At 40.4% G+C, this 23,232-nt stretch overlaps 1 protein-coding gene across 1 annotated transcript; it reads right to left on the reverse strand.

Moving 5' to 3' along the window:
• Positions 1-1,989: 1,989 nt before the first annotated feature.
• ZFP2 (ZFP2 zinc finger protein) lies at positions 1,990-15,366 on the reverse strand. The gene is made up of 5 exons (XM_042982238.1): positions 15,220-15,366; positions 14,872-14,967; positions 11,351-11,508; positions 3,107-4,574; positions 1,990-2,826 (listed from the first exon to the last, which is right to left on the reverse strand). Exons 4-5 carry the CDS (start codon positions 4,495-4,497, stop codon positions 2,772-2,774), a joined length of 1,446 nt encoding a protein of 481 aa, XP_042838172.1. The 5' UTR covers positions 4,498-4,574; positions 11,351-11,508; positions 14,872-14,967; positions 15,220-15,366; the 3' UTR covers positions 1,990-2,771.
• Positions 15,367-23,232: the final 7,866 nt, after the last annotated feature.

The raw sequence follows: 23,232 nt of genomic DNA on the forward strand, positions 1-23,232 counted from the left end.
AACCTTTCTACAAGGCATTTGTTTTGAGTCTAGTGATTCTAAGATAATTTTCTCGATGCCATGCTAAGGAGTCTGAATGTTATTTTGTTTTCAGGTATATGAGGATGATAATAATAGATTTATTGAGAACTATGTTCTCAATACGTTGGGCACTTTACATCAGTATCTAATGTAATCCAAAGCTATGGAGTTTGCACTGCTAGCAAATAAGTGAAGCATGGAGATGTTAAGTGTCTTGCCCAAGCTCTCATGCCCAGTAAGTGGAACTGGGAGTCCTGCCCCTGATGATAGAGGAGAGGTCCAAAGGCTGTCCTCCTTACTGGCTGCCCAGCATGACTGAGGGCCTAAGACTTCCAAAACTCCTGAAAAAGTAGCGAGACCTCCATTTGGCTGACCCATTTCTCCAGCTGCTTCCTCTAAAAGTTAATATTTTACCACGTTTTGAACTAGTGCATCCATCTTAGACTTCAATACACTTCATTCTTCCTCTCCCCCTTGTCCCGTGCCTCCTTCTGACCCTTTGTTTTGCTGCTGTCTTTATCATTTTCGTCTATTTTCTACTCATCTCTTCTCTGCCTCCTTTAGAAAAAGAAATAAGTGAAGGGAAAAGGAGGAAACTAAGTGTAAGGGACAAATATTAAAGATCTGAGTTTCAGAGGATACAGGTTAGTGTTTCAGTCCCCCTTTGTCTTTGTTCTAAGAGTTAGACTGTAGAGGTCACATAGCCCAAAGAGACTGAACTGCCCAAGGATTCAGCATCCATAGCGAACCTCCTCCATGGTCACCCACAAACATCTTCTGCACCCATCATTTCTTGATTCCCACCTCTCCCAGTGAAAAGTTTCCTTCCTTTTGAAAAAGGTTGAAAAACATTTCTATAGCTTCTACCTCTGCCCCAATCTTGTTTTCCCACTTTGAGCTGTCCATCCCCTCCTTTCTGCACCTTTGACTCTCCCATACCTCTTCTTTTCAGTGATCATGTAAACCCACTCTTGGCAGACTATTCATTGGCTAAATCAACACTTTTCTCCAACCTCCTTTTCTTTGCCTACCTCCACTTTGGAGGCTGGAAGAGTATTTTCTCAGCCTCCTTTGCAACTGGCCTCCATATAACACAGCTGTGGTCAATGAAATGTAAGCCGAAGTCTGCTGAGGGGCTTCTGGGAAAACCTGACAAAAGGCACAGATGTTGCTGGTGCTTCCCATACCCTTTCTTCCTGCCTTGAATGCAGATGTTTTACTTGAAGCAGAACAGCCATCATATAACCCTGATGGAAAAGCCATGAAACTCAAGGCATTGAATTAATTTTGTCTTTGAAACAATGCCAGCCTACTTCCAGATTTGTTATGTGAGGAAAAAAAAATCCCTGTTTGCTTGTAAGGATTGTTAACTGGGCTTTCTAGTATTTGTAGCCAAAAAGCTCTTCTGATAGATATACTCTCTCAACCCAATCTCCCTCTAGTTATCTTTCTAAACGTCTTTCTCAGTCAAGATACTAAGTCCTTTTCACTCTCCAGCCTACTAATATTTAACAGGTTATCAATAACCAAAGCCAAAGGTCGTTTTCTATTTTTATCTTACTTTAACCCCCCAAAGCATTTGAAAATATTAACTATTCTTACCCTACACAAAATTCTTTTACTTCTGTGCCACCATCTTCTAATTTTTCCTTCTGTTTTTCATTTTTCTTTTGGCTGTTGTTTCCTCTTAGCTCCTACTGGTTCTGCTTCCTCCACTTACCCTGTTTGATGACAGTATGCTCAGAGTATCCTTCATCACCACCCTGCTAGTTATTTTAGTCTGTCAGGATCTTCACTTGGATACCTACAGATTGTTTAAAATCCTCCAGACTGAACTTATCACTGACCCACAGAATCAGTCAACTTTATGTGTTCTTAATTATGGCACTACATCCACCCAAATAAATTCAAGTTCCTACATTCCATCAATTACCACATTATCCAGATTCTGCCTCCTTATTGCTTGAATTCTTCCTTTCCTCTCCTCCACTGCCAATTTCTTAGTTTAGCCCTTGAAAAGCAAAGAACATACCTTCCCCAGTCTGATTTTCTGATCATGTCTATCACATATCTAGCACTTATTGTGTATGAAATAAATGAAATTGTCCTAACTGCTGTCATCACTGTAGATCTATAAAACCTATGACTGTTCTGAATATGTTTTGAGTTGTAAAGATTTCATTACTATGTCAAATTTTCATGTCTATTAGTGTTTAGCATCCTTTCCTTTCCAATTTGATAGATTATGATACAAAGATATGTATTTGAATCCTATGTACTTAGAGACTATATTTAAGTTACACTGTTTTGTAATTAGCTTATTTAACAGTAGTTTAATGACTTAATTGAGAACTCAAAACAGCATGCTATGGCATTAAGATCTGTACAGTTATTTCATCACCCAATAGCAATCAACCTATGTTTTAGGGAGAAAATAACAGTGGGGGGTGGGGAAATGGAGGGATAATAATAGCATTTGGTAGAGGTAGAGACTTTTGACTCAAAACATCCAGGGAAACCAGACTGCAGATTAGGAGCATCTAGATAACATATATAACATGGTAAAAGGTCAAGGATTTCCCAATATTGGTTATATTTATAGCATTTTAGAACTAATCAGGATTCTGGAGACCTTCTAAATTCAAAATCCCTCATTTACCAAATAAGGACACCATGACCTGGTGAAAGTAGGTGACTTGTCCAAGTTAGTGGCAGATGAGGACTACATACCAGGTCTTTGAGCTGTCCAGTTAAGCACTCTCACATTTTCTCTCCAGTGTGAAGTCTATGATGTCCAAAGGAGATCTGCAGTATGACACAATAGAACTTATCTTCAACACAAATCCTCGTTTAGAACATGAGCTATTTAAACCTTCTGATGTAAAGGAGGAAGTTTTACTTTCTGAATTAAGATTTTTCTATTTTATATGGTTTTTCCTGCAGTGGTCTGTATTATCTGATATAGTAATTTATACTTCAACTGAAAGATTCCTACAGTCATTACATCTATGAGGTTTCTATGTTACATGACTATTATCACTGAACAGTTAATCCTAGTGAAGGGTCCAGTGAAAACTTAACTCACGTATGAGTTCTCTGATGTCGTGTAAGGTTTGTACTCCGACTGAAGGCTTTTCCACATTCATTACACTGATAGGGTTTCTCTCCTGTATGAGTTCTCTGATGCACTATTAGGGATGAATTCTTAATGAAGGCTTTTCCACACTGATCACATTCATAGGGTTTCTCACCAGTATGGATTCTTTGATGTTCAATAAGGTATGCACTCTGGCTGAAGGCCTTTCCACATTCATTGCATTCATAAGGTTTCTCTCCAGTATGAATAACCTGATGTACAGTAAGGGAAGATCTCCCAGTGAAATGTTTTCCACATACCATACATTCATAAGGCTTCTCTCCAGTATGAATTCTCCGATGTTGAGTAAGAGATGAATTCTTACTGAAAGCTTTCCCACACTGATTACATTCAAAAGGTTTTACTCCAGAATGAAGTCTCTGGTGTTCTATAAGGTATGTGCTTTGGCTAAAGGATTTCCCACATTTGTTACATTTGTAGGGTTTTTCTCCAGTGTGATTTCGCTGATGCAGGGTAAGAGTTGAGCTTTTACTAAAGGCTTTCCCACATTCACTACACTCATAGGGTTTTTCTCCAGTATGACTTCTCTGATGTACAATAAGATGCATGCTCTGACTGAAGGCTTTTCCACATTCATTGCATTCATAGGGTTTTTCTCCTGTATGAGTTCTTTGATGCACTGTAAGATTCATGCTTTGGGTAAAAGCTTTCCCACATTCACTACATTTGTAGGGTTTCTCTCCAGTATGAATCCTTTCATGTTGAATAAGGGATGAATTTTTACGGAAAGCTTTTCCACACTCTTTACACTGATAGGGTTTCTCTCCAGTATGAGTTCGTTGATGAACAGTAAGGTTCATGCTCTGACTGAAGGTTTTCCCACATTCATTACATTTATAGGGTTTCTCTCCAGTATGAATTCTTTGATGTACAGTAAGGGAGGAGCGTTCAATGAAGTGCTTCCCACATACATTACACTTATAGGGTTTTTCCCCAGTATGAATCCTCTGGTGCTTAAGAAGAGATGAGCTCTGGCTGAAGGTTTTCCTACATTCATTACATTCATAGATTTTCTTTCCAACAAACATACTTTGAGTTTTAATTAATTCAGAATTCTGTTTAGTGTCTTCTTTATGTGGATTCTGATTATGGGGCCTTTTTCCCACAGGAATACTTTGTTTTATATCAAGGATTGACCCCTGACTAGAACATCTTGCAAATTCATTACCTCCACATGTCCTCCTCTCAGTGAGGGTTTCTTCATGAGTAACTGACACTTGGCCCAGAGGTCTATCCTGGTTTTTCTGTTGCCCATCTAACCAATTATCAGGTTCCCAGGTTTCCCCTAAAGAAGAATGCCAGAGACCTTCCCTTTCCATTATTACCCCATAAGCTATATCTTCAGTAATATTGGGCTTTATAGTTGACTCTTTGGTTTCAAGTCTTGTCTTCCAATCTGAAAAAAATAAAAAATTCAAATGCACATTGGTTTCTGTGCTGGGAAACTAAAAACTGTATAATAAGGTGGGAATAAGAGAATGAAACTGTGAGGGCACATGTGAGAGCTTTCAAAGATGTCCCTACAACTGGGAAGAAAAACATAGGGAAGGAACAGTGAACCAGTCCATAAATAACAGGAGAACGAGAGGAGGTGGTAAGCACAGAAAAGAGTGAGCCTATGTACACAGCAGGGATGGACACTGAAATCACTGACCACTGGACAAGGCTGAATAATGAAGATGCAATGAAGGGAAGTATACAGACAAGGTGGGATTGGGGCGGGGCGGGGGAGCAGATCAGAAAGCCCTGCCACATTGTACCTGGTATTTCCACCAGCAGTTTCTTCTCTCCTGAAATGCTGTTTCTAGTTCTGACGCTAAATCTTTGTACAACATCACAGTGTGACACAGCAAAAGATTATTGGCTCTGGAGTCAGACATACTTGGGCTTAAAGCCTAGCTATTAACTTACCATTTTAACTAGTTATTTGATTCTCTGGGTTTGAGTTTTCACAGATAAAAAAAATAATATGATGAGGATTAAGTAAGATAATGCACATAAACTACCCTTAGGGAATATGCTTGTTTGGAACATAAAATACCACAACCTACTTGAAATTAAAGGGAGAATGACACAATCTAAGGGTTATCCCCCACTCCCACCAACTTTCAACAGGCTATAAGTTTCTCATTCTCTTTAGGTAAGAGGGGCTGAAAGGGCTCTACCCTTTCCTAAATATCCATTCCTTAAAGATGTGAACTGGTGTCAGGGAAAGGCAAAGTAGGATCTGTTGAGCTGCTTGAGAGCAGGCTAAAAGGAAGGACCTTGTGGCCACTAAGACTTTATTTTCTCAGAACCCACTTCTTATCCTAGACAAAATGGCCTGGGGCAATGAGAGCAGAGGACAGGAAACTACAAACTGAGAATCAGTTGTCAGCTTGACCAAAATTACCAGAACCAAGATCAATATTGAATCAACAAACCAAAGGCCTGTGGGCAGGAGAATTTACTGTGAAGCCTGAGGTATGCACTAACTGGACCTCCTCCTTATAACCTCACCTGCTTACACACACAAAAAAGAAAAAAAGTGGAAAGCCACACAGGCTCTACTTCTAAAACACACATACCACCAAGTAACCCCAGAAAGGACTTATCTGAGTGTGAAATACCAACAGGCAACACATGAACTGCCTCCTACCCCACCTCACTATCCTATCCAGCTGTCCAACTAAAGCTCTTTGAGAACAAAGTGCTACCCAGTAAACAACATAAAGGGCAAAGGAGGATCCATTCACACTTTTAGACAAATACAAACTCCAGACAGAACTGCCCTCATTCAAAGATAAATGATACACAAAACATACCAAATTTGGAAACTATGTAGAGGTTCAAAGGCATCAAAAGAAAGAAAACAGGAAAAACAGTGACACACTGGGAGGAGATCTTTGCAACACCTGGCCCATACAGTACTAGAACCTAGATTTATAAAACATAACACTAAGCCTGCCACAAAAATGGGGAAGAGACTTGAATAAGCACTTAAGAAAAGGAAACCATAATGGTGAGTAAACTAGCAAAGATACCCAATCTCAACAGTAACCAGGGGAAGGCTGATTAAATGCCAGTGAGATATGATTACCACATACACCTGAGTAACAAAATGAAAAAATACAGACTGATATCTTCAGATTTTAGCAATGTTCTGTAATGGGAACTTTCACATACCACTGGTGGGAATGCAGTTTGGTTCAGATGTTTGAAAAAGTTTAGCACTACCTAGTAACTTAGAACAGGTACAAAGACTATGATTTAGCAAACCCACTAGTAGGTACATACACTTAATCTACCTTGCAAAGGTATATCACAATTCGTAAGTTTTAAGGTAACATTGTACACAATAGCAAAAATGGAAACAACCCAAATGCCCACCAACAACAGAATGACTAAACTGTCAAACATATATAACAGTAGAAATCAGGGAATGTTAAGGATTTCATGTTTGTGTCTCCTCAGAATTCATGTGTTGAAGCCTAATCCCCAGTGAGATAATACTAAGAGGGCCTTTGGAAGTCATTAAGTCATGAGGGGAAAGCCCTTATAAGAAGTGACACACACGGGGCGCCTGGGTGGCTCAGTCGGCTAAGCGTCCAACTTCGGCTCAGGTCATGATCTCACAGTTTTTGAGTTCAGACCCCACATCGGGCTCAGTGCTGACAGCTCAGAGCCTGGAACCTGTTTCAGATTCTGTGTTTCCCTCTCTCTCTGCCCCTCCCCTGCTCATACTCTGTGTCTCACTCTGTCTCTCAAAAAATGAATAAATGTTAAAAAGAAAATTAAAAAAAAAAAAAAAGTGACACACACAACAGAGCCTGCCTCCTCTATCTCTGCTCTCTATCACAGGAGGATGCAGTGAGAAGGCAGCTGTCCATGGGCCAGGAGGAGGGCCCTCACTGGAAACCCAATCACACTGGCCCCTTGATCTCAGACTCCCAGCCTCTAGGAACTATGAGAAACACGTGGTGTTTAAGACACCAAGTCTATGGTATTCTGTTATAGCAGCCCCAACTACGACAGTGAACATTAACAATAAGATATGTACATATAACAAAAAGAATGAATGAATAATTTATCTATACACAAATATATATAGTAAGAGTCCAATTAAGTAAATGTGAAAAACAGACTAAACTGTATCATTTAGAGATTCCTTTATTGATGGCAGTACTGTAAAGAAAAGCAAGGAAAGGGAATTATCACCAAAGTGAGAACAGTGGTTATGTCCTGGGTGGAGGTAGGAGGATATAAATGGAGAGGTTCACACAAAGCATTCCTAAGATAGTAGCAATGTTACAAATCTGGGTTCTAGTGTCTGGGTGTTTGCTTTCCTTATTATTCATTCATCTTTATTGTTATGAACTATAGAGAGAAGCAACGTGGAATAATGGTTAAGACAACAACTTTGGAGCCAGACTACCTGGCTCCACTTAGCTGTGTGACCATGTGCAGGTTATTTTTAACCTATCTGTGCTCCTGTTTCCTCATCAGTTAAATAGCACCTATTGCATAGTGTGGATGTAAGAACAAAAATTAGTTAACATTTACAAAGGGATTAGAAGCATATGTAGGTTTTTGCTAAATAGTACATGCATTTTACATGTTCTGTATGACATTTCTAAAAACAAATGAGAACAACAAAATATTTGCTGTTTTGGAAAATAATAATTTTAAGTTGAAACACCATTATGTACTGCAGAAAACTTAACAGTAAGATTCAGTATTTTTTCATGGGTTTTGGAGATCTAAAGTTAATTCTGGAGATTTGCTGTAGAAAAAAAAATGGACTACCAACAATTTTTTAAAAACTGGCTTAAGAGGGGAGCTTGGGTGGCTCAGTTGGTTAAGTGTCAAGCTTCCGCTCAGGTCATGATCTAACAGTTCATGAGTTCGAGCCCTGTATCAGGCTCTGCACTGAAAGCTCAGAGCCTAGAGCCTGCTTCGTTCGGATTCTGTGTCTCCCCCTCTCTTTGCCCTTTCCCCACTTGTGCTCTCTCTCAAAAATAAATAAATATTTTAAAATAATAAATAGATAAATAACTGGCCTAAGAGTTCTCTCCAAGAACATAGGATGCCAGAAGACAGTGAAGCCATGTCTACAAGGGACTGAGGAAAGACTGATGTGACTCAAGAATTCCACATGGCTAGTACTCTATACATGTGTAGAGAAAACCAAAACATTCTTAAATATGAAAGATGTAGTAATTACAGTACTCCTAAACCACTTCTGAAATACTACTTAAATATTCAGTTTGAACAAAGGATTTATCCAAGGAGTTCCAGAATGTTCACTATTAGGAATCTGTTAATATATTAATAGGTCATGGGGAAAAGGACATGTGACCAACCTGATGGATGCTTCAAAAGTAATTGATAATGTCCAACATCCAATCCCGATTCAAAAACAAAATTATAAGTAACGTACCCAAGCATACACATAAAACACTACAATTCAGGGGCGCCTGGGTGGTTCAGTCGGTTAGGCATCCAACTTCAGGTCAGGTCATGATCTCACAGCTCTTGAGTTCAAGCCCCACATCGGGCTCTATGCTGACAGCTCAGAGCCTGGAGCCTGCTTCGGATTCTGTGTCTCCCTCTCTCTCTGCTCCTCCTCTGCTCATGCTGTGTCTCTGCCTCTCAAAAATAAACATTAAAAAAAAAAAAAAAAACCTACTACAATTCATACTAACAACACCATCAAGGAAAGGATGATTACTATTTAATATTGTTCCCAAAGTGTGACCAATACATTAGGCAACTTAGAGGGGAGGAAATTTTTATTTTTCCCAGATCTCACAACTGTCTCCCTGGAAACAAAACTGTTAGTGTAGCTTTACTCAGAATTAGTGAAACGTTGAGGGGTTGGGACTGGAGCACTAAGGATCAAAAACTGTCGCTTTTCCACGGCACCTGGGTGTCTCAGTCGGTTGAGCGAGCGACTCTTGACTTCAGCTCTGGTCATGATCTCAGTTTGTGAGTTCAAGCCACACATCGGGCCCTGTGTGAACAGTGTGGATTCTGTTTGGAATTCTCTCTCTCTCTAAAATTAAATGAATAAACTAAAAAAGAAAAAAACAAACCCATCGCAGCTCTTCCAAGATTGGATGAGGTTTCAGATGCTTGCTATTTTGCTACCTCATTAAATAAGGGTCCTGTAATGTGCACAGCGATATGCCTGGCCAGGATAAGCGTTCTTTGATTGTTAGCTGTTATCATTACCATTATTATTTCATGTGAAACAATATACAGCTCTCTCTTCCTTTCCTTTTTTTCCTAAACAGGGCTTTCAAGTGATAGCTCATACTCTCTTATGATCTTAAAATGTCTAGTTATAGGATTTATATAATTTTGGTACTCATCAGGACATGAACAAGAGTCCCTAGGACCAAAGGGTTTGGGAGAATATAGATCCTTCAGTCTTTATGGCTGACAGTGGCCACAGCAGAGGCCAAGAGCCTGCAGAGAATTGGGGTGGGTATAGCACTTGGGCAGCAGGTCTCGCTCTTCCTAGGGCAAGTCGATTTCTTTTTATCTTCTATCCCCTACGTAGTAGTTAAGCTACTCCTTCCACTCAACCAGACTATTTGGCTTTTCACCTGACTGGACTTCCTACTCTGCAGTGCATTCGCATATAGCAACCAGATTGATCCTCTGAACATGATTAATCAGTCCTACAAGAAATATTTATTGAGCCAAGTGCTGATTAGGGTGCTAAGGATATAATAATGAACAAAACATATTTGTACCCTTAGGAAACTTATGTTTTCGTGAGAGGAAGAAGGACAGTCAATATAGTAAATAAGTAAAATACTTAGGAGTTTATTGGCATACCTTATGGAAAAAAGAAAAGCAATAAAATGGAAACAGGGAACTTGATGAGTGAGGGGAAAGGTTTACAATTTTGTATAGAATTTTCAGGAAAGGCCACAATGAAAAGGGGACACTGAAGCCAAGACTTTAGGGGCTAAGGAGGGAGCCACAGGACTACTGAAGGAAGAGCATCCCACACAGAAGGAACCACCAGTGCAGAGGTCCTGAGGCAGGGGTGGGCCTGCCCCCATGAGGATCAATGAACTATAGATATTCCTACACTTATTTTGGTCTTTTAGATTAGTTTTCCTACTAACGGAGGCAAAGATAATGCATTTGTACTAAACATTAGGGAGATCAGATTAGCATTAAGGTAAATACGGATTCTGTAACAGTATATAAATTCTGTGTGTATGTGTACATGTGTTTACACACACAGATGTATGCGCGCACACGGCACATTTCTGAGAATGATACAAAGTCGTGTATAAAACACAAATAATAAGTTTCTATGTTTAGGGGTAGTGAAGGGTAGCTTCCTGGAGATCTTAAAATATTACAGAATCCCAGTTTCTTATTTTATAGACATAATCTTTGATGATAGATTTCTAATACTTCACACATGTTCTTATTTTTTTCCTTCAAAACTGATCACCAATGGAGTTAAATCTAATGACCACTGATTAAAGGCTAAAAATTCACTGCTTTCCATATTACTAATAATTCCCATCTATTTCAACATTAACAAGTTTACTAGTAATAATGCTGTCTTTAGGAACAGCATTTCTGTCTTTACATTTTCTACTCAGCTTTTCTAAGAGGCAAAATCTAATGATGAAGTACCAACTGTATAGATGAAAACCTTAGTACAAAAAAGTAAAACGATCATCTAGAAGGAAAGTTGGGGGGTGCCTGGGTGGCTCAGTCGGTTAAGCATCTGACTTCAGCTCAGGTCATGATCTCATGGTTCATGGGTTCGAGCCCCATATTGGGCCCTGTGCTGACAGCTCAGAGCCTGGAGCCTGCTTCGGATTCTGTGTCTCCCTCTCTCCCTCTCTCTGCCTCTCCCCAACTTGTGTTCTGTCTCTCTCTCAAAAATAAATAAAATGTAAAAAAAAAAAAAAAATTTTTAAAGGAAAGTTGGGCCAGGATGTAGAAGTTCATTTTTTGCTAGATACTTGGAAATAAGAAGTGACAGCAAGGCAAGGAAAGAAAGTTACGATTTTTTTTTTTTTTTTTTTAGAATTAGCATTAAACCCGAAGGCGAAAACAAACAAAACAAAATAAGAATCCTGTGTTCAACTTCTGGCATGTCATTCCCCCTCTGAGCCCATCTCTTGCACTTGGAGAGGGGCTGACAGTACTTACCCCATAGGGTTATGAGGAGTGAGTCATGGTGGCTGGGCAAGAGCCGAATACAGCACCCCGTCCTCGACGCTTTCTTGTCTTGTTTTGGACAGGATAAGAAGACTAAATGATCACTTAATCTGGCAGTAACATCGAAGAAAACCTGGAAAAAAGCAGACCTGGCGTTTGCACACCAGTTTTCTGGTTATCATTCTCTTGCTCCACTTTTCTGGGTCTTCAGTTTCTCCCCTCTGCTCCTGTAAATACACAGTAGTCTCTTCGCTGGTGAACAAACCAGAGGCACTTGACCTCTGACTTCTTTCAGCTCTTGCCCTTTCTTCCTTTTCCTCTAAAGTTAACTCTGTTGAAATGACAGTCTGAAACATCTTTACTTATCTACCCACAGCATAGTTCCCTCTGCACTACAAGTGCTCTTCCCCAAGGCCACGTCCTCAGCGTCCTTATGGCGAAGGCCCACAGCACCCTCCAGTTCTTAGAGCGCACCTGCACACTCCCGCTGCTTCTCTCTTCCCGTGGCTCTCCCTAAGTTCTCTCCTCCTCCTCTGGACTACTCTTTTCTGTCCCCTTCGCTGTCCCCTTCGCTGGAGCATCTCTGGCCCCAAGCCAATCTCCTTGTCCTTTAACGCCCCATCCTTACTGCTTTGCTACTTTGCCTTTCTCACTCTCTTTTCCTGTTAATTAGTGATACTCATCGATACAAATGTCACAAACAGGATTATAACTTTTAAATCTATATTTTCACCTACTTTCCCAAAAGTCTACATGATATCATTCCATATTCATTTAAACATATATTAAGTGCCTGTTCTGGCAGGCAATGTGCCAGGCAGGGGATATAAAGAAAAGTAAGCTCAATCCTGACAATTCAGTAAGCCCTGCACTAGTGGCTAGACAGACATTCAGAGAGACAAGGCAAATACAGTGTGAAATGCAATCATAAACAAATGAAGACTCTTTAGGATTTAGCCCAATGGAGAAATCTGAAGATTGGTAAAGGAGAGGAAAACCCAGGATCAAAAATACATGTGTTTACCTCTGCTGCCTTCAGAAAACCCACCAAAATGACAGTGAGATCATGAAAAAAGCATATATAAACCCACTAAAGTAATCTACAGAACAAGGTGGGGGAAATGATGCACACATGTACCAAAAAAACAAAAACATATTCCCCTACAGACAAGAGAAATTAATGCATGCATTAGAAATGATTGCTGAGCCTGGGTGGCTCAGTGGTTAAGCATCCGACTTTGGCTCAAGTCATGATCTCACAGTTTGTGGGTCTGGGCCCTGCGTCGGGCTCTGTGCTGACAGCTCAGAGCCTGGAGCCTGCTTCAGATTCTCTGTTTTCTCTCTGTCTGAACCTCCCCCATTCACTCTCTGTCTCTCAAAAATAAATAAATGTTAAAAAACCATTTTTTAAAAAGATTGCTATAAGAAGGAAGGAAAACTCAGAATGAGAAGGCTCACAGAAATTTAAAAATAGAAATACATTTTTCAGAGAAGGACTGACACAATAAGTTTAAGGAAATCGTCATATCTCATGGCACTCTTCCCTTCAGCCAAGGCCATGCAGCCAAACACAGAGTCTTTGCACCTACTACTGTTCCCTATGCCCAGAATGTTCTCCCACACAGCCCATCACTTTGTGAGCTACTTGTTCAATATCCACCCTCTCTGATCACTCCCTCTAAAACAGAGCCTCTGTGGGGTGCCAGGTGGCTCAGTGGGTTAAGTGTCCGAATTAGGCTCAGGTCATGATCTTAAGGCTCATAAGTTTGAGCCCCGAGTCAGGCTCTGTGCTGACAGCTCAGAGCCTGGAGCCTGCTTCAGATCCTGTGTCTTCCCTCTCTCTCTGCCCCTCCCTGCTCACGCTCTGTCTCTCTCTCAAAAAAAAAAAATAAACATTAAATAAATACTGGGGAGCCTGGGTGGCTCAGTCGGTTGAGCATCCGACTTCGGCTCAGGTCCTGATCTCGTGGTCTGTGAGTTCGAGCCCCGTGTTGGGCTCTGTGCTGACAGCTCAGAGCCTGGAGCCTGCTTCGGATTCTGTGTCTCCCTCTCTCTCTGCCCCTCCCCCACTCATGCTCGCTCTCTCTCTCTCTCTCTCTGTCAAAAATAAACAAACATTAAAAAAAAACTAAAAAAACCCCACCAATAAATAAATAAATAAATAAATAAATAAATAAATAAATAAAACACAGCTTCTGTTACCTGCTCTAGTTCCCCTATGCTGCTTGCTTTTTCCACATGGCCCTGGGACTCTAAGTCATTCATTCCCTTCTTTCCTCCTTCCTTTCCTGTCCCTTCTCCCTCCCTGCTTTATTTCCTTACTAATTTTTCGTCTTCCCACTAGACTAATAAGCTCCATGGGGAAACCACCTGTCTTGTTTATTGCTATAACCACAGGCCAGGGCCTAGTGCTCACAAAATATTTGTTGAATAAATAGGTCATTTACATAAGAATAAATAAAAATAGCAATAGTAATCAAATCCACAGAAATCTATATAGTAAAGGCACTTAAAGCTACCTTAAGGGATCATAAAATATCCAAAATTGTGCAGTATGTAGCATTAGCCCTACAAAATACATCTTTTGAACCAGTGATTCTTTAAAATCCTGTTCTAAAGAACAGAAAGCTAACTGGAAACCAGCAGCAATGTTCAGAAGATTCTATTTTTCCTATCAATATGTTATTTTACTGATTTCTTTTATTGCTTTATACTTGATAGCCATACACTATCCAGAGATCAAAAAATATGTGTCTATCTCTTTAATTTAAAAAATATATTAAGAAGAAGTGGTAAATGCTTTCATATTGAGTAGAGAATAAAAGGGTGTAAAATGTGTTTTTTTTTTTTCAGAAAAAGTGATAACATCTAACAGAGAAATTTCAGTTGTAATGGGGATTAGAAACCAGATAACAAAGACTAAATGCATTAAATGCTTAGAGGAGAAAGATCCGGATGCAGATTAAAAATATAGGAACAAGAAAGGGAATATGTAAGATGTGAGGTTACTAGTGAAAATAACAAGGCTAAAGTCACCTTCATTTGTTTTTAAATGAAGACTATAAACACGTGTACAAGTATGCAAATCAACGTTAGTTTCCTTTAGAAAGGCTGACAAAGCTTTAAATGAATGAGGGAAAAGAAAGCTATGGATACAGGGTATGGCTGAAAGACTCAGGAAACAGAGGAAAGAGAATATAGAGACAGCCAGAAAGGGACTCGGAGTACAGATGAAGACAGAAGAGGAAATAATAATTGCTAACATTTGCTGATGTTCAAGGCAATTAATAAGTGCTACGAATATAATAACTCATTTAAATCCTCATCCAGGATTCCCTCCCTTCCTGGTAAGGACTTTTGCAAGAGGATGAGCGACATGAGTAAGGTGGAGGCATTTGAGAGAATACACGTTGGTGGTGGTGCAGCCTCTCCTAGAGACCCAGGGAGCTCCACTGTGATTTCTTCTGGGGGGGACACACTCAGGTAGCCAGTTCCCGCCACCCAGTACTCACCTGGAGAGAGGCACGCTGGAAGTTCTTTTGTCACCTGGCTCAGTTCCTCCAGTTCCAGCTGAGAACTCACATTTGGTTTGGAAAGCCGATGCCCTGCTGGGGAGGAGACACTAAATTTGGGTTCTGAATGGAGTAAACCATTCCCAGCACCTGTCCTTGTCCCTTCCCCCTCAGGCCTTCTGACGGCTCCATTTTCCAGCCCACATCCAAAGAGAACACCCTAAAACAGTGACCTATAACAGCAGGACTACAAGTGCAGATTCCTGAATTTCATTGGCTGTACAAGGTGTCAGGAGGTGGGGAAGGCTGCCAGCAGGGAGGTTTTGAGTTACGAGAAGAGGTCCTTACCCAGTGAAACCAAGTCCCTGTAGTTCTCCAGCATCACTTTCCCATACAGATTCCCCTGAGCAGAATCTAGACGAAGCCACTCCTCCCAAGTGAAATCTGCAGACACATCCTTGAATGTCACTGACTCCTGAAACTATAAATTCATGCTCAAAGGATTATGCCAATAAAATCCCCCTGAGGGAAGTGCAAAAACAAGCAGCATTAGAAGGGACAGGATAAAGAGATCTGTGTGAGAAAAATGTATTATCTGCCAAAAGAAACTAAATAAAAATGTGTATTATCATGAAATAATCAGAGATAAGTATAATATAGAAAATGCTTTGGCATTTAAGAACAGGAAGAGGAGGTATTAGGGAATAACCAGGAAACATACAGAAGGCTGCTCTAGATTACCACTGGAGAAAAGTAGGTGGTGTTCTGATCGCCTCCCATTTACCCCACTAATGAAGGAGGGATCCTGCTCCTTAAACAGCACAAGATGAGTGAACACATGACACCCAGCACTGGATGGAAAAGACTGACAGCAATTTATCAGTAACTCATAGCCTGGGGAAGGAGGAAATACCCACCATACAGGGCCACACAGGGGCTGCACTTGTGAACCAGCAGGGGCTGTGGGAGACAGGCTGTGTAGTGACAAGAGGGTGAGGTGACCCTTGGTTACCGTGGGAAGATGCAGTTGGCTTGTTTGAACAGTTGCATGGGCTGGTAGGAGGTGAAACCCATTAGGTTTCACTGGGAGGGAGGAGTGCACCTGGTCAGGCCGAGGGGAGAGCTAGCTGAGTAGGGTGCTTTTCCTGCTGGGTTGGGGCAAGGAGACCAAGGGAACTCATAGCTAGGTCTCTGGAGCCCCCATGAGGCTCAAAGTTGTCAAGGCAGCACATGGAATTTCAGGCTTTACAATATAGGCGGGAATCCCAGTTAATGGAGGGAAAACGTGTACAAATAGGGTACATCTAGAACATGGTTGAGAGGACCAATAAAACACCCAGCTTGACTTGGAAATGGCATTTCAAATTTATAAGCCCATTTCAGCCTAGTTCCCTAGCCCTTAGACTAGGAAGCAAAACGGGATAGGCATTCAGTATCTGTTGAATGAGTTCACATGATGGTTACTTTTATGTATCAACTTGACTGGGCTAAGGTATGCCCAGATAGCTAGTAAAGCATTATTTCCAGGTGTTTCTGTGAGGGCGCTCCCAGTGAATCAGTAGACTGAGTAAAGATCAGCCCTCAGCAATGTGGAAGGGCATCATCCAATTCACTGAGGGCCCAAATAGAACAAAAAGGCTAAGAGAGGACAAATTTGCTGGCTCTGCTCGAGCTGACACAGCCTCCTTCTCTGGCCTTCATACCTCTTGAGCCCTCAGACTTGGACCAGGACTTAGAGCATCAGTCCCCTGGACCTCAGGCCTCTGGGTTTGTAGTAGGACTACATACACCTTGACTTTCCTAGGCCTCCAGATTGCAGAGGGCAGACTGTGGGGACTCTAGCCACCCTAATCGCCTGGGCCAATTCCTTATAACTTCTTTCTATATCTATGTATATCCTCTGGGTTCTGTTTCTTTGAAGAACCCTGACTAACACAGGAAGGCAGCACTAACATCCTGAGTTTTGCACTAACAGGTGTGTCTGACACCTCACCTCATTTAATCCATATGACAGCCTGTTAGACTGATAGCACTAAAGCCACCATTTTATGATGAGAAATCTGAGGATGAAAATGGTTAAATCACATCTCCAAGATCACACAGCTGGGGACTCAAACCAAAGGCCATCTACATCTAACTCCTTGTGTTGTGAGAAGAGAAGGCAGCCAAGAAAAGAACCCTTGCAACCAAACCCCATCAGAGAGAGTGGGGGAAGGGGGCGTGGGAGGAGGGATTGAGAGGGAAGGAGACTCAGGTAGGAGGAAAGAGAGTTTCAGGGAGGAAGGAGTGGGTCAAACAGAATGATGACTGAAAAGAGAGCTGCTGGTTGGAAAATTAGCTAATTTCCACAGAGTGGTGAAGGCAGAAGTCAGCTTACAGTGGATGAAGCGCTAAATGGAAGATCAGGAATAAGAAGCAGCTACATGAAATTATTTCAAACTTCTCTGAAAAAGATGAAAGAAGACGGTATGGAAAGAAGTAGGGACTAGGTAATGGGAATAAAGCAGTGGACAAGGTGCTGTGCTGTGTAAGTGGGCAGAGGGCATAAAAGGCCCAGAGACCACAGATGGGACGGAACCGACATCCAAAAAATTTGTGTGTTTTACATCCTGCTGGCTATGAATCTCCAGAAAAAGTGTCAAAACAGAGGCAGAGTTCATTTGCTTTCTACCTCCTCATTTTCTCCGAATTATTTAATGAATATATCAACATTAAAAAAAATGTTAAAAACCACTCACAAATATTGTCAAGAAATGTAAAGATAGCTACTAGTAGGATCTAATTACACGACAGAACTTCCATTTTATGAAAGGAAAAAAACCAACCAAGAAAAATCATCAGTTTAACAAATGTCTTTAAGAAAGGACACAAAAGAGGTGCCTGGGTGGCTCAGTCAGTTAAGCGTCCGACTTCAGGTCATGACCTCACAGTTCATGAGTTCAAGCCCCGCATGAGGCTCTGTACTGGCAGCTCAGAGCCTGGAGCCTGCTTCAGCTTCTGTGTATGTCTCTCTCTGCCCCTCCCCCACTCACGCTTTTTTCTCTCTCTCTCTCAAAGATAAACAAATGTTAAAAAAAAAAAAAAAAAAGGACACAAGAAAGCATAATACACTTAGATAATTAAATAATCAGAAAAAGACCTGATACTTGTATAACAACATACGTAAATGAATTGACTTTCTCTATTAAAAAGACAAAAACTCTTGGGGTACCTGGGTGGCTCAGCTGGCTAAGTATCTGATTCTTGGTTTTGGCTCAGGTCATGATCTCATGATTCATGGGTTCGAGCCTTACATCAGGCTCTGTAATGTGTCAGCACAGAGCCTGCTTGGAATTCTCTCTCTCTGCCCCTGTCCAGCTCATGCTCTCTTGTCCTTCTGCCTCTCAAAATAAATAAATAAACTTAAAAATTTTTTTTAAAAAGAAAAACTCTCAAGTTGGTTTCAAATCTAGCACATACAAGAGATAGACCTAAAATACAAAGTTAAAAAATAATTATGTAGGGGGATAGAGACAAGATACAGCAAATGCAAATAAAAAGAAAGCAAGGAGAAAAGAAAAAAGAAGAAACAGGGAGGAGAACATATAAATAGCAGATAAGATAGAATATATGTGGAAACAAAACATAAGCCCCTTCTTTGTAAAAGAAGGTAACATCAGAAATAGGACATTCTCTTTCCAAAAATTAATCACTTTTTTTTCAATAAATTGTCTTGTTAGCTGAATATATTGGACAAAATTAGAAGCTCAGATTCAGACACCTATGGGCTATGGGTCTTCCCCACTTCCCTGTATTCTTGTCACCCGAAGAGCAGAGCTCCCAAGTTGCCACAGAGCTTGTCTTTACTACAAAACACTCTGGATCCCTGAACTATAAAAGGACTCATGAAGACTGATTTAGATAAGTACAAAAGAGCATTTTAAAAGGCTAAAGTGAAACTTAATTATATTATTCATAAAATATATTTGTTGTTAATCTCTGTCGTCCATAAAATATATTTGCTGCTAATCCCTTCAGATGTTTTTCCCTTTCTCCTTTCCACTCCATATAGGTCTTTTTCTTCCCCAGCACGTTAAAAGCACAGGGTATCTCATGGTGTTTGAAATAAGCAGATTCATGGGTTTATCTCATTCATGAAAAAGCTTTCTTAAACCTAAAAACACAGGCTTTTTGATCTTGTTATTCTTTGAAAACGTTAAGAATCAAATGGAATGAATAGGGATATTTTAAATGATAAAAGTATAATTTATAAAGAAAGTATGATAGTGAAGTTTGAGTCACAACAGCTACGAAATGTTTTCAGATATAATTCTTAGCAATCCAACTTAAAAAAAACCACAATCATGGTTAAATCTCAATCACAATAGCAACAACAACAAAAAAATGAATCTTAGAATATACTTAATAGGAGTATGTAAGATCCTTGTGATCAACCTTAACAAAAGCCATAATGAAGGGTCTGAATAAAACGAAGGGTAGTATTTTTATTCAATAGGAAGAATAAACATTGTAAAAGATGGTAGTCTTCCTCAAATTGATATAGATTTAGTGGAATTCAAATCAGAATTGCATATTTTTTAACAGTTACTGTTGGAACTTGGTGATAATAAATTTCAACTATAAAGGTAAATGCAAATGAATAGTCCAATAACCAGAATTTTTAAAAGAAAATCAAGGGGGGGGATTTGCTTCAACAAAATAAATTATAAACAAATAAAATACTGTGGTACTATAACCGAGAGCGATAGAACAGAGTCCAGAAAAACCTGTATGTGTATACAGACACATACATATACTTTTTATAACATATGTATAAATAGAATATACATTAAAGGTAGGATTTCAAATCTATGGAGAATAAGTACATTATTGAGTAGATTACATCAGTTTGAATGCCAGCTCCTCAGAGGTGCCACTCCGGCTCTGCCTAGCTAAAACTGACATCACACTCCACCACGCCGCCCTGCTGGGTGGCCACCACAGCACCTAACAGTGTCCTCAGTGATTATTTCTTCTTCATTGCTGCGCCCAGACAGGATCTAGGAGAAAGGGACCCATCCTGACTCATTCACTGCTCTCTTCGGAGCGTAACCACATAACATGTGGTAGGCGGGTGCTCAATCCCTGTTTAGCAAATGGATGATGAAATGCTTCACCACATCTTTAAATGAAGTTGGACTAGGAGCACCTGGGTGGCTCGGTCGGTTAAGTGTCTGACTTTAGCTCAGGTCATGACCTCACAGCTCTTGAGTTCAAGCTTCATCTCAGGCTCTGCGCTGACAGCTCAGAGCCTGGAGCCTGCTTCGGATTCTGTGTCTCCCTCTCTCTCCACCCCTTCCCTGCTTGTGCTCTCTCTCTCTCTCTCTCTCAAAAATAAATAAAACATTAAAAAAAAATTTAAATGAAGTTGGACTACAATCTCTCATTATATACAATAAATTCCATATAGCCCAAGGATGTAAATTTAACATGATAAAACTAATAGAAAATGTAGAAGAATATTTATATAATCTTAGGATACAGAAAGCCTATCAGAACCTGATTCCAAAGCCAAACAAAGGAAAAGGAAAATTAACTGCATAAAACTTCCAAAACTGATTTCTGGCAGAAGATGTTATAAACAGATATAAAAGAAAAATGACAGGGAATGAATAATATTGGTGATTTATAGCAAAGGATTAGTATCCACATTACATAAGAGGCTTCTTTTATACATAAACCACCCAGTATAAAACTGGGCAAAGGATGTAAATAGGTATTTAAAAGGCCAGAAGAATGCTTAGTTTTGAGAGGTTGAGACCTGTAATTATATATTATAGCCTTAAGAATTTTTTTTACAACTACATGCCTAGTATTTATATTCAGAAAAAGAAGATTAAATTTATTTTTAAGTTTATTTTGAGAGAGAGGGCATGCACGCACAAGCAGGGGAGGGGCAGAGAGAGAGGGAGAGAGAGAATTGCAAGCAGGCTGTGTACTGTCAGCACAGAGCCCAATGCGGGGCTTGAACCACGAACCGTGAGGTCATGGCCTGGGCCAAAACCAAGAGTCGGACACTTAACTGACTGAGCCACCCAGGTGCCCCAAGAAGATAAAATTTAAGGGCAAATATGAGTCATATTTGTGCGATTCACAGTCACATCTCTGGCCAATAGGGGAAAGACGCACTGATGCGTCCCAACTCCAAGTGTCATGGTCATCCAACACAAAGACTGAGGAGCTGTTCCAGGATAAGGGAGGCTAAGGAGATGTAGCAGCTGAATCCCAGTTGTAATCTAGATTGGTTCTGGACCAGACAAAGGACATTTGTGGCAAAATATGTGTAAGGTTAGCAGATTAGCTAATAGCACTGTATCCATGTAAATCTCCTCATTCAGTACTTGTATTTTGGTTACATAAAACGAGCTTGTTTCTAGGAAACACCTACTGAAATATTCAGAAATCAAACCAGTGATTGCCTGGCATAGGGGATGTAGACTGGAAGGTGGTGACAACACTTTCTGAGGTGATGAAAATGTTGTCTAGCTTGTTTGGGGCAGTGATTATGTTGGTGCACAAGTTTGTCAAAACTCAATGAATTTATATGCTTAAAATGGGTTATTTTATATAAATTATACCTGGGAAAAAAGCTGATTTTAAAACACTGTTTTAACTAAATAGAATCAAGGCTACTGACAAACAAATCACAACCTTCATCAACCAAAATCTTCTGAACACTCCTCCTTTAAACCTTCTTTTCCAGAAATTCCGTCTTTCTCCTGCCTATATTTTGGTGTGTTATGAAGCCTTTTATAATGGAGCTTGACAATACAAAGGAGAGAAAGTAGTACAGAAACAGAAATCACAACAGCTAATAATTGTCTTTATGAAGCCTTCTTTGAAGTGGTTCCTTTGATAAATAAGTGACATATCTGATCTTACGAACAGACAAAACACAAGTCCTGTAGGATTGGAGGAGACAAGGTTACACAAGCCTAACCTTAAAAAGAAAAAAAAACAAAAACAAAAACAAAACTTAGGGTCTCCTGGACCAAGTCCCCCTAATATCTTATTCCTTTTCCAGAGGACCAACACCTCCAGGTTCTAGTAAAAACTAGCAGGTTCCATTTGCAAGCAATCTCGCAGGGCAAAAAAAAACACAAAAAAACCCAAAAAACAAAAAACCCTGGGCTTCTCACTACTCTTTCATGCATGATTTCTTTCTTTCTTTCTTTCTTTCTTTCTTTCTTTCTTTCTTTCTTTCTTTCTTTCTTTCTTTCTTTCTATGTTTGTTTATTTTTGAGAGAGAGAGAGAGACAGAGCACGAGCAGGGGAAGGGCAGAGAGAGAGGGAGACACAGAATCTGAAGCAGGCTCCAGGCTCTGCACTGTCAGCACAGAGCCCAAAGCAGGGCTTGAACTCATGAACTGTGAGATCATGACCTGAGCTGAAGTCAGACACTCAATCAACTGAGCCACCCAGGTGCCCCTGCATGATTTCTTTTAGCTGTTGGGACACTGCTTCTTCCTAAGAAAGCTAGGAACATGCCAACTCTCTTATCAAAATTCCTCCTCTTCGAGCCAAAGCATAAGAGACTCTTAAAAACTGAGAATAAACTGAGGGTTGATGGGGGGTGGGAGGGAGGGGAGGGTGGGTGATGGGTATTGAGGAGGGCACCTTTTGGGATGAGCACTGGGTGTTGTATGGAAACCAATTTGACAATAAACTTCATATATTGAAAAAAAAAAATTCCTCCTCTTCTACCCCCATGCCTAGCATACACACAAACTCCTTCCTCCTTCCTGGCATTTGACCCCAAACTTTGTATCTGATTCCTTCTCACCACCAGTCACTGCCACATTTGCTCCACCAAGCTGGAATAATGCTAGGAATGCCTTACGGAGAGTACCTTTAACATTCCAGTAACTACGCTGGGCACTTTTTACTTACATTCTTTCATGTTTCAACAGACGCAGGAAGTACATATTATTAAACGAAATGAACCAGGTGAAATGCTTAAGAATGTCAAGTATGTGGCAAAGGATCAGTTAGTGTGGTTATTTCCATCATCCTCATTAGGAACTTCAGAGAAGTCAGGTTACTTATCCAAGACAATGCAACTATTAATGGTAGAGTCAGGATTTAATCTTGGGACACTTTAACTCCATCACAGCAAATCTTCTCCAGTTATTCCTATCCAACCTTACTTCTCCTGGTTGCCACACTGATGTCCTCCTCCAGGTCTTGGGACACTGACAGTCTGGGTACCTAGCCATCCTTGTTCTTATTATCCTATTCACGTACGGTCATCATGACTGTATCTTGTAGAGAAGTGACTTCTTTTACGTTCCCTGAGAGTCCGTAAACCCTGTAAGTACCCAG

This window comes from Panthera tigris, chromosome A1 (assembly GCF_018350195.1).
Source record: "Panthera tigris isolate Pti1 chromosome A1, P.tigris_Pti1_mat1.1, whole genome shotgun sequence".
In the NCBI taxonomy this organism is placed as follows: Eukaryota; Metazoa; Chordata; class Mammalia; order Carnivora; family Felidae; genus Panthera; species Panthera tigris.